Here is an 11,852-nt window from a genome sequence, read left to right as displayed (position 1 = left end):
TTTTTTTTGTGTCTTCCCAAAGGTGAAATGCAGAGAGGAGAAAATCTGTGGTTCCTTCGTCCCCTTGCGATAGACACTCACCCTCTCTACCTCTGCCTCGCTGTCTCTGCCCCTCTCTCCCCCATCCGCCCCAAAGCATCCTGGATCCTTGGTGCCAACTGTGAGCGACTGTCAAAGTTTACCCCCCCTCCCCCCACGGCCTCCCTCTCTCCCTCCCCCTCCCTTAGCCATTAACTTAACCCCCCTGATATGTGCTGACTGATTGACTGAGGGGTACATTCAAAGACAATAAGCACTTTTTTCTCATTTGTTTGTGCACGTCTCTGACAAGAGTAGAGGAAGTTAGTGCAGCTCCTTAATGTTTGGAGCTGTGTTGCCACATAATGTGACGGATCGAAAAGTGAAGGCAGGATAAAGAGACGGTTTATTACAAGGCAGCGAGAAAAGCCCGGGAGTGTTTTGGACTCACATCAAATCATGTACTGCAGCAGGACTGCAGGCTCATATGCACCTGTCAAGATACCTTTGGGTCACCCTCTTAAAGTGATTTAGATCTGTTTGCGTGCAAGTATACGTGTGTGTGTGTGAGTGTGTGTGTGAGCGTATGACACCACAGAGTCACAGGTCAGTAAGCCAGTGTCCGTCAGCATATAGTTTACAGTAGGTATCAGCACCTCAAGCCTGCAACGCAACTTGGGTGAACATGTAGGAGTGTTTGATTATGTGCGCATGCTCTCTACATGTATATGTGTGTGCGTGTGTGTGTGTGTGTGTGTGTGTGTGTGTGTGTGCCTTCAGGCTGCAGAGAGGGGGGAAAAAGATGGGGGAAGTGAGGTCGTTGCTGGAGCACCTGTTCTGTCGATTTGACAGACAGGCCGGTGTGTGCTGGTTCAGCAGGTCATAGAGAGGGGGAGACAGAGAGGGGAGGGAGGTAGAAGGGGTGAGGCAGAGGAGACTGCAAAAGTTGGACTCAACACAAGAGGGGGAAGTCTTTAGGAGGAGGACAGGAAGAGAGCTGCGGCCGCGGGGGAAACAGTTAAAAAAAAAGAAAAAGAAAAAGAAAAGGAGGTTGCTGCCATTTTATCTGATGTGGAAAAGAAAGAGCCCGACGTCGAGGTCCACTAATCAGAGGAGAGATAGCACCGCATGGGCCTATTACGGTTGCCATGGAACGAGATGGAACAACTAATGGAACGCAAAGTGAATGGGAACCTTAATTTAATACGTGGTTACAGACGGACGGCTCTTTCAGGTGCCATTTGCAGTTTTTTTTTTCATTATTATAAAATCTCACCTTTGACAGCCTCTCCTCTTGTGCAGTGTAAATACATTTCACACACACTCGTACACACACACACACACATATACTGTATAAACACAGACTGCATGACAGCGTGGCACATTATTGAGGGAAAGGTGATGTAATTGGTTCCCCCTCCACAGCTCCTCTACAGCCTGGACTCCCTTTCTGATTAACACCTGTTACCCTCCTTCTCTCACTCACTCCCTCCCTCCCTCACACACACACACACACACACACACACACACACACACACACAGACTCACAGTCTTAATCCTGCACTGTGTCTGGTGAGCGAGGCTTGCACGCTGTTAACCTCTCCCTTGTGAAATATCATATTTCTCTGTGTAATTCTGGACACACATGCAGCACACAAGCTGACAAGCATCACATAGCTTTGAATCAAAGTGTGCTAAATGGTCGATTTCATATTTGTGTCAAATCTGCCTCCTTTCCTGCTGAAGCTGCAGAGTTTGAATGTAGATCCAGCTGACTCTCTCTCTCTCTCTCTCTCTCTCTCTCTCTCTCTCGCTGGGCTCTCTGTCTTCTGCCTTTCACCCTGGTGTAAGTATCCCTCCACCTCCACCATTTGAGAGAGCTGAGAGACAGCACAGGGAATAAGGCAGCACATCACAAGTGTGAGTGTGCCCTCACATGGCCGAGCTGCGCAATGACAACGCCAAAAACAAAATCCATCCACGGTTAGTTTAGCTTTCCATCATTTTGCCTCTCAGTGGCAATAATGGGACGTCTGTGATGCAACAGAGCGGATATACAACAAACATATCAAAGTGGCGAATGTATCAAAGAGAATAAAAAGCTGAAACATAGCAGTCTAACACACTTCATTACATCTGCTGCCTCTCCCTGCAGCTCGTTCATCACTGCATCTATTCCCGTCCCCTTGCTCCACTCCTCCTCCTCCTCCTCCACCTTTATCACTTCAATCACTTGGCCGTGTGCCTTGTGCCACTCAGAAGCCCTGCTGCCCGTTCCACTTCACGCAACACAAACACAGGCACACACACACACACGCAGAGAGACAAGGCTAGATTTCAAACACACACACAGACTCCACAGATTTCTGTCCTCTCTGTCTGTCATCCACCTGTCTGTCTGTCTGTCTGTCAGTCACTGCACTTTGAAGCTCAGTGCAATCTGGACAGCTACCAACTCTGCACACACACATATATATACAGTACAGTACACACACATCTCCAGCTGGACTGCTGATCTCACACACACACACACGCCGGTTGAATATTCATCATCATCATCGTGCACTGAGGACCTTGTAGGCTCAGCGACGGCCCAGTGGTGTCAATTAAGGGATCAGAATCTGTTTTGTGTCAATTTATTCTCTTTTTTTTTTTTTACTGACAGAAGAGCATTTATTTAATGACTGAACCTTCAGAGTGACCTCAACAATATGTATGAAACATTTCAATGAGCCTCAACAACAGGAAGGTGAGGAGCATTTGTTAGTTCAGGCTTCATCTTTCATGGGATAGATGAGGGAGACATGGCCTTGTAGGGTGAGTGATGAGTGTAAAATGTTCACGGGCAACATAAATAAAATCTATCGTGGTATGAGTGACATTATAACATGATACCAACATACAGTATACAGTGATGCAGTCAGCTATTGACAAAATAACCAGATGGGAATGTTTTGTTTTCTTCGAAGTAACATATGTATTCACGTAGAGAAAATCCTTCCTCTATTAGTAAATAATAGAGGAAACCTACAGAAAGTACTGACGTGTTTATGTCTGTAGATCATAGAAAGTTTATTAAAAGACATTTTTAATACTCTGGTTCATTGACTTACAGGCAGATGTGGACCTTTAATAAAAAGGGATAAAAACAAGTTTGTGTAGAAGTATTATTTGTTGAGAAAAAGGACCCAAATGCAGCTTTAACGATAAGCTGATATGAAAAAAAAGAAACAGGAAGGCAGCAAAAACTAAGAAAACAGGTAGAACCGAGGAAGAAACACAAAAACTGTGCCAGGCATATGCCAGGCACAGTTTTTGTGTTTGTTTCCTTGTTCCCTTTCATCTGCATGAACTATGTCATGCCAAATAAAGCGTGGGAAACACAGGCGGGAACGCAGATGAAACACGAGGCACAAACTCCAAGTCAACACAGATGAACTGACAACAGCAAGAGGGAAAACACATGGGCTAAATACACAGGAGGCTAATCAAGGACAGTCACAAGGGAGGGACACCAAGACAAGACAGGAAGTCACAACATGACACATGAGAATCAACCTTCCAAAATAAAACAGGAAACAATGAAACAGGATCCAAACATCATGACAGTAAGTAGTGAAGCTATGTATTTTTTTTACAACCTTGAACTGTTTGATAGTAATATTTTTAAAGGTGATTATCACTAAAAATGTGTATTTATTTATATGTGCCTGTGTCGTTTTTCTTCATATTCTGGGTTCCTGGCAGCTTTACACTTTGTTAAACTGATGAAATGATAACTCAGACTTAAAACTGAGTTTGTACTGACAACAATGATACCAGTGTGGGTTAGGATAGTTTTAAAAAAAAAGGGGCTGCCCAAACCTTAAGGCAGGTTATAAGGTTCAATTTGGCCCACTAGATGTTTGTGTAAAAATTATTAAATTATAATCTTTCTGCTCTTTTGTGTGTATTTCCTGTGAGGTAAAAACAGGTAGGGTAGGTAAATATGTAGGATTTGTAATTAATACTTATTTTAAATGCACGGCACAGGATCTTGGTCAATTAAAGCAACATTGTGTAACTTTTGTACCTTAAAAATATCAGCTTCAAATCATGATGATGGTAACATGTCATGTAATAGGGTGAATGGTGTCTCTGTCTCAGCCACCAAAAGTTTGGGCATCCCTGGTTTAAAAGGAGCTAAACAAAGAAAAAAATGAATAAGTCGAATAAGTTTGCAAAAATGAACCTCTACACCTCAAAATCAAGGTATTTCAACACACTGATGCAACAACCCTGTAAGTTCAATCTCGCCATAAAGCAGATCTGCTCTGTTATTGGCAACTTTACCTTGAACGGCCTATAAGAATAAAGGATAGGTTCACACTCCTTCAAGTCTATCCAAAGCCCATATGTAGAGAAATGTGTTTGTTGCCTCCAGTGGAAGAGTTCGGGGATAAAACTGCTTTTTTGTACAAAAAGTACTTCTAAACTTCAGCTGGAGCTGATAAAAGGCTTAAACAGACTGACTTAGTCAAATCAAAAGTTCTTTTTAGTACACAGTGTCTCCTTATTGAGTTATGGCAGTAAAACAAAGAGGAAATGGTGTGCCAAAAACGACTGTAACTTTGATAGATACCCACTTGTTTTATCACACACACTGCTGAAGATTTATCTCACTTTCCGCTGAAGTTGGGAATGCATTTTTTGCACTAGATCAATTTTTTTTCTCCCTTTTCGTACTTGAAATCACATTCGGAAGGAATCCTGGTACAGCGAGTACGGACTAAAGAAACAATTCTAACAAATAAAATGTACATATGGGCATGTGAATACTGTTTTAAAACTAATGTAATGTAAACCAATCCATTACATGACGAGCTACTTTGCTTTAAATGGCAAAATCTCTGAAAGTTGAAAATGTTTATTGTATTTAACTTTCATTTGTCCCCAAAAATATTTTTGCAACTAGCATGATTAAGGTAAAATATGCATTAAAGGGAAACTACGTAGTTTTGTAGAAGAAATTCAAACTCAGAATTGTAATATTTATAATATCAATGAGGTAAAAATACAAGCTCAGGTGGCAGGGTCCGCCAAATTGTGTTTGTCCTTTAAGGTTAGTTTGTTTATTAGAGTTTATTAGATTGTATAGGCTAAAAGAAAAACTGTCAATGAAGAGCTTTCTCTTCAGAGTAAAAAATCATCCCCAAAACGACATTGTTCACCTTTAAACGTCTGCTCTTACTGTTTAACCAGAGAAAATAGTCCACTATGTCCCAGAGAAGGCCGTCTCTCAGCACCACATGCTCCATTCTCACACAGACTTGCTCGGTTAATCTTTGATCTGCACCTCCTTCCTTCCACCGACCCAAACTCAGCTACAATGGAGCTCAGTGCAGGCCCTTTCAGCATGCTAAAGCTTCTCTACACACACAATGGCCAGTGCAGAAATAAGGAATTGGACGGCCATGAGGACCCAGTCAGGTCATTTGAGCGATACAGTATTTAATAACTTATCTGGAGCTTAGCTCTGTTAGGCTCCGTGGCTTAAATGGAGCAGAAAATTGAGAGAGTGCAAAAAACAGAGGACTGTCTTACAAACTCAATTACTCCCTGGAGGCAGTCCAGCAGATATATATCAAGTATCTCCTCTTTTTTTCTTCTTTCACAAATATCCGTGTAAAGTCTGGTCTCGTCTTTGGTGATTAATGTAGAAAAGAGAATCAACCGTGAGGATCAGCTTAAATTAAAGGACAGATATGGACCCTGGCCCTCGCATTCATTACCAAAGAGTTATATTAGATTAAAACCTTTTCATCAAAAGCCAATTTAAATATAATTCGGTTCTTTTAACATCGGCATACAAAAAGACACCAAAGAGAACGAACACTGAAGAAGAAGATGGGACAAAGATTCAGTTATAGTTGACAGAATTTAATCCAAATAAGTTAACATAATTCACATTAAACAAAAAAACTCTGAATATAGTGTTTGTTAGAATAAATCAATCTCTTACATGATATGAATCAAATACATAAAATCGACAGCGGCAACAGAAGAAGAAGTAAGCAGTTTCCTTCACAATATAAAAAAGTGAACATTGAGTTCAAATATAACAAGTGCAAATGACTCACAGTGTCTCTCACGGTACGAAAGATAGATCACATCTTTCACATAATATAGTGCAGAAGTGCAGCTCTTACAAATAGTTCTCTTCATATTTACACAGCTAGAGCAGAGAATATTTTAGAGTTAATAATTTATCCTTCTTTTTCTGAGCACTTGAGGGTTTTTATCGTGAATTTTATGGGAATGCAACTTCGTGTCGGCGCGTTTAATTCTCATTTTGAACTCTTGACTTCAAACATGAGCTTTCCCCTTCAGCTTTTTTCTCACGGGAAAGCTCGAAATCATGTATGACTTTTTGAAGGCTGTATTTTTGGACCACCAAAATGGAATGGGAATAATATACATTCTTATAAATAAATTAAAATTATAATAAATATTGCAAGTGCTCCCTTCTTTGAATGTTAATAAACGAGGACAGTTTAGGGTCCAACCAGAGTTACATATGATCGCCCTGCTAATCTCCTCCTTCCCTTCACTATGTGCAGACAACTCTTTAAGTTTCCACCTCAGAGTCTGAGTTATCCAGATGAGACACAGTAGAGCTGTACCATTCAGCGCTCTCCTCTTCCTCCTGCACCCCTGACCCGCCGCCGCCCCCTCCGTCTCCTCGAGCACCTCCTCTTCTCTCGTTTAGCATTTCCATGGCTACTTGGTGGTAAGGGTGTTTGCGTTTGGTGTGTCGGCGTAGCGTGTTGCGCTCGGCAAAGCGCGTGTGGCAAAGTTGGCACTGGTAGGGTTTCTCTCCGGTGTGGACCCTTTGGTGGCGTTGGAGCTCACCGGCCTCCCTGAAGCGTTTGGCGCAGATGGGGCACACGAAGTTCCTCTGGCCTGTGTGGATGTGCTTGTGTCTCTGTTGAGGAAAAAGAGTAAACATTTTACTAAAGGATCTGTGAAAATATCACTCAACATTTTTATTTATTTATACGGTACAAAGAAAAAAACGGCGACCACAAAAACTGTTCAAATCGCGATGTTGTGGTTTGTACCAAACAAACATGTTTTCTTGTTCATCTGAAGAACGAGATTTTAAGGCAACAACATCTCTGCAGTGTTCAGTTCTTCATTTTAACGCTGATTTGTCAGACATTTTTCCCTAGCTGCGCCTACCAATTACTTTCAATTAATCTTTTAGTCTACAAAATGTCAAGAAATTGTGAGAAATGCTCATCGCTATTTTATAGAGCCCAAAGTGACGTCTTAAACTTGCTCCTTACAGTCCAAAGACTCTTCATTAATTCTAATAAATTGCAAAAGACAATTAGCAAAATAATCTTGAATCAAATGTTTGAGATTTTTGTTTGAAAAGTACGTGAAACTCATCCAGATAGCTGGGGATTCATTTTCTTACAGCATCGAGCATGCACGCAGCGGGCAGCTATTTTCAGCTAAAAAGCTCTAAAAACCCAACTGTTCCCCTCCTAGTGAGTATTTAGTTGCAGACAGACACGGTTAGCAATTAGCTGGGGAACATTGTGGAGTATTTCCCAGCTGGAGAGCCAAATATTTCCCTTAAGAGTTTGTGGAAAAACCAAATCCAGAGATAAAAGGAGAGCAAACTTATTTATCAGATGGCCACAAACTTTTTTTTTTGTTTTTCGAATGCATAAGTTGAAAAGGGTACATCCCAGTACATCTACAGAAACTGAAGACATGTCATCATGACGTCCTCGAATGTCCATAACCAAAAGATATTCAGTTCACTGTCATAGAGGAGTAAAGAAAACTGAATTTTGACTCAAACCAATTAATCTATTATCAAAATAGTTGGCAACTAATTTAATAGTGGAGTGTTTTTTGCAGCTCTAGTGCTTTCGTTGACAAAGTAGTTCTGTTATTTTGCCCAGTAAATGTGCACGTTTGAAAAGCAGCAAAAGTGGGGCGGTCATAATAACATCTTACTTCCACTACAGGAAAGACTTGATGTTCTCTGCGATCAGGTGAAAGAAATAGGTGCGTGTATCAGTATCGGCATCAGCAGTCAGCCGAAGTTAGTTGGAAAATATTGGCAAAAGTCCAACATTGTGCATCTCTACTTTAAATAACTGCTCGTGTTGCTCCATGTCTGCTCGGTGCGTAAATAAGCAGCTGTTTGCCAACATATCAGCTCAAAAGGTGATGAAATGTCAGAATTGTGCTCACAGCTTGAACAGTCACTGCACTAATCATTTGTAACATCTGCTCAGGTGATTTGTGTTATTATTTAATACTGCTGATGAAATGATGGTTGTAATTAGCTCGCACCGACCTGCAGATGGCTGGAGCGCTTGAAGGCTTTGCCGCACTGCTGGCAAACGTGCGGCTTCTTCTGCGAGTGAGTGATGGCGTGGCGCTCCAGGTCGGAGAGGTAAAAGAAGACCCGCGGGCACAGCTGGCAGTACAGCACCCTGCGAGGGCCCATGGCGTTGGGCGACTCCTCCGGAGAGAGGGGATCCAGCGGGTCGAGGGGGTCCAGTTTGCCGGAGGAAAGAGCGGGTCCGATGGGAGGCGAGGGAGGAGCGGCGGCGTTGGAGAAGTAAAGGTGGTCATCCAGAGGTAAATGTTGTGAGTGCAGGTCAGACGGGTCGAACTGGGGCTCGGAGGCTGGTGACTGGGCCTCTGAGCTGGGCTGAGCTGAGGGGTCGTAGGTCGAGCTCGCAGACTGCGGGTGCGGAGAGGATGCTGTAAAAGTTGATGGCTTGTTGTTTTCGTTTGAGACTTCTTCAGCAGATATGGCTTCGCTTCCAGAGTTTGAATCGGAAGAACTCATTTGAGGATGAAGGAGAGGAGTCGTGCTGTTGTTGTCGTTCTGGGACGTGGTGAGAACTGAGTTTACATTATTCACTCCTGACAGGATGACGGGGGGGTTGTTGGGGCTCAGTCTGATGACGGGGTGGGAGAGAGGCGATCCTAGCGTGCCGACCTGACCGGAGGACAAAGGGAGGGAGACCGGGGCTGAGGCTGCTGTGATCTGGGACAACTGACCAGTGGAGGGGTCGAGGACAGCAATAGGGGTGGAGGTAGTGGCAGCGTCGCCGGAGGAAGAGGGCACAGATGAGAGGAGGAGGAACATGGGGGTGGAAGCACCAGGTGAGGTAACTGAAAGGGGAAGTGTGAGACCCATCGGAGCCGACGAAAGCTGGGGGGAGGAAACGGAGGACGACAGGAGGAGAATGGGAGCGTTAGCCGAGGGGTTAGTGAGGATCTGAATGGGCTGCGTGGGGACTGATATCCCAGAGGAAGAGGACAGAACAGCATTAGCCTGAACAGATTTAACACTTGGCTCTGCGGCTTTAGAGGGATCTGAGTTTGGAGTCAAACTCGTGTTGACTTCTGGAGTCTTTGTCTGATCGACGACTAGTGATGGAGAGTCATTCGCAGGGGCGGGTGAGGGGGAAACATCATCAGAAGGTGCTTTTAGTGCATTATCTAAACTTTGGCTGAGGCTAGGATCACGTGGTGACCCCCTCCCCTCCACCTCCGCTGCTGAATTAGCCTGATCCGACTGAGGATCCTCCGACGTGCCAGCATCAACTTGCGGCACTTTGAGTCCGTCTGGACTGAGAGTGTACGGGATCCCCTGGTCGTCTATGAGAAGAAGGTTTTCAGTGTCGCCGTCAATCGAAGAGAGGGAGTTGAAGACAGAGGAAGAAAAGAAAGAGGGAGACAGCAGAGAGTCTTCGAGTGTATCTGTGCCGCCACCCTCATCGTCCTCTTCTACTATGTCTCTGTCTCCTTCGCCCTCGTACTCATCAACCTCCATGATCAGCGAGCTCTCGCAGCCAGAATCATCCAGAAAGCGTCCACACCTCCTCTCTCGACTTTCTCTTTTCTTGGGCAAACTCAGGTCCAGTGGTTCTGTCTGTTCCTCATCAACACTTTTACAAGACTTCAAATCCGTTTCTTGCAAAATCAGGGGGATGCTGTCCTCAATTTCTCTCTCTGTTGTTTCCTCTTTAATGGCTTGCTTGCTCAGTATCTTAATTGAATGTGTTTCTGAGAGATCAGTGTGGATTTTAGCACCCGAATCATCTCTCTTTCTGCACATTTTCTCCTCTGTCTCGTGGAATGATTCTGGTTTACTGTCCTCAGTCTTTTCATGAGCCACTTCTTTGATATCTCCTTCACTCTTCACAGCAGATATTTGGATTTTACTTCTGTGTTTGTCTGTGCTCACCGCTCCAGATGAGACCGAAACAGGTCTTCTGACATGTGAGCGAGCAAAGTCTTTGGTCAGGCTGATGGCAGAGTTTGTGATTGGCCTCTTGCACCGTGGGGGGACGACAATTTTGAGTCTGATTGGTCGGCTGCGCGACACAGGCACTCCAGTCTTGACTGTAATTGGCTGTCTCAACCCACCAATCTTGCTTGTTTCCTGAGAGGCTGGCTTAGAAGTCCCACCCACCTCTGGCTTTTTCCCATTGATTGATAGAGCATCTTGCCTGATGGTCACTGCTGCTTTGACAGGGCAGGGCTGGAGGTTACCTGGTACAGTACTGGGTGAGGCTTTTTCCTTTGCCTCCAAAAAAACCTCTGTCACTGGCCCTGATCCCTCTGTGCACTGGCTGCCATTTTGGACATCCAGGCTGCCACTGGTCAGGACTGAAGCCAACTGAGAATCCATTTTGGGGCATACCCATTTATATGTCTATAAAAAAAAAAAAGGAATAACATGATGAATTAGAAAAATCAGCATTGAAATAAGCACATTTAATGGAAGCAAAAAAGGGGATTTAAATAAATATCCTGGGATGGGAGGATAAGCTCAGTTTGAGTTGTGATTATTGGGGTCAAGTTTAGTGCAAAAGCCTTTTTTCCCCCTGATTTGTCACATTACTAACAGCCTGTAGATGAGGCAGACTGTGCCCCCTTAACTCCTCACTCCGACATGATGATCGACTCATTTGACCCTCCTCCTCCTCCTCCTCCTCCTCTTCCTCCTTCACACACCGTCCTGTTAATTGTTACCTTGCGTGATCTTTAAATTCTAGCTCAGCGGATTTCTTCTTCTTCTTCTTCGAGCCGAGCCGTCGATCATTGAGAGAAACCGGGTCCGAAAAAAACAACATTTCCTGTCTCACATGCAGCTTTGAGATATTATCACGGCGTCACATTTCAAATTGAAACATCAATACTGGTCCGATTTGCAAAAAAAATTAAATTAAATAAATTAAAAAACACACATGCCTGCTCTGGATAATATTTGAGAGAAGGAACGAGCAGCTCTGTCCGCGGAGGACGCCATTACGCACAGTCCCCGGTCCGAAAACGCCAATATTATTACGGTGCGTGTGCGCCGTGACAGCCCTCGGACCTGGGACAACGCCACCGCTAAACGCGCACGGGAGCAGAGAACCGTGTATATTTACAGACGGTCGCGGTGTGGAGCGGATCCGTCCCTTTGCTCCGGAGCTTCCTCGGACCTACAGCCAGCCATTTTAGAGCCGAGGGTCCGAGACAGCGAGAGCGCAGCCCGCCGGCTTTAGGACAAACTTTCCCGGCGCGCTGTCATTCCCCGCAGCCCTGCTGTCAGAGCCGGCGTAGGACGCGCCGGACGCCCTGTCGATACATTTAAAAACTGTATTTTAAACTATACTCCACCCATACACTCGCTGCATAGGGACTGGCTTACCCGTGCTGAGGATATTTCCGGAGGACCAAATATGACTGTGCAGTGTAAAGGGTGATGCTGCGAATGCCGAGGGAGGGAGGGGTCAAGGGGAGTTGCTATGGTGTCGCAGCCT

At 44.4% G+C, this 11,852-nt stretch overlaps 1 protein-coding gene across 1 annotated transcript; it reads right to left on the bottom strand.

The window, feature by feature from the left end:
* Nucleotides 1-5,921: 5,921 nt before the first annotated feature.
* Nucleotides 5,922-11,796, bottom strand: LOC141011383 (uncharacterized). The gene is made up of 3 exons (XM_073484529.1): nt 11,741-11,796; nt 8,378-10,756; nt 5,922-6,982 (listed from the first exon to the last, which is right to left on the bottom strand). The coding sequence occupies exons 2-3, from the start codon at nt 10,730-10,732 to the stop codon at nt 6,626-6,628; spliced, it is 2,712 nt and encodes a 903-aa protein (XP_073340630.1). The 5' UTR covers nt 10,733-10,756; nt 11,741-11,796; the 3' UTR covers nt 5,922-6,625.
* Between the last annotated feature and the right edge of the window lie 56 nt (nt 11,797-11,852).

Source organism: Pagrus major, chromosome 17 (assembly GCF_040436345.1).
Source record: "Pagrus major chromosome 17, Pma_NU_1.0".
In the NCBI taxonomy this organism is placed as follows: domain Eukaryota; kingdom Metazoa; phylum Chordata; class Actinopteri; order Spariformes; family Sparidae; genus Pagrus; species Pagrus major.
Note: the sequence above shows the minus strand (reverse complement) of the source record. Positions and strands in the feature narration are given on the sequence as shown.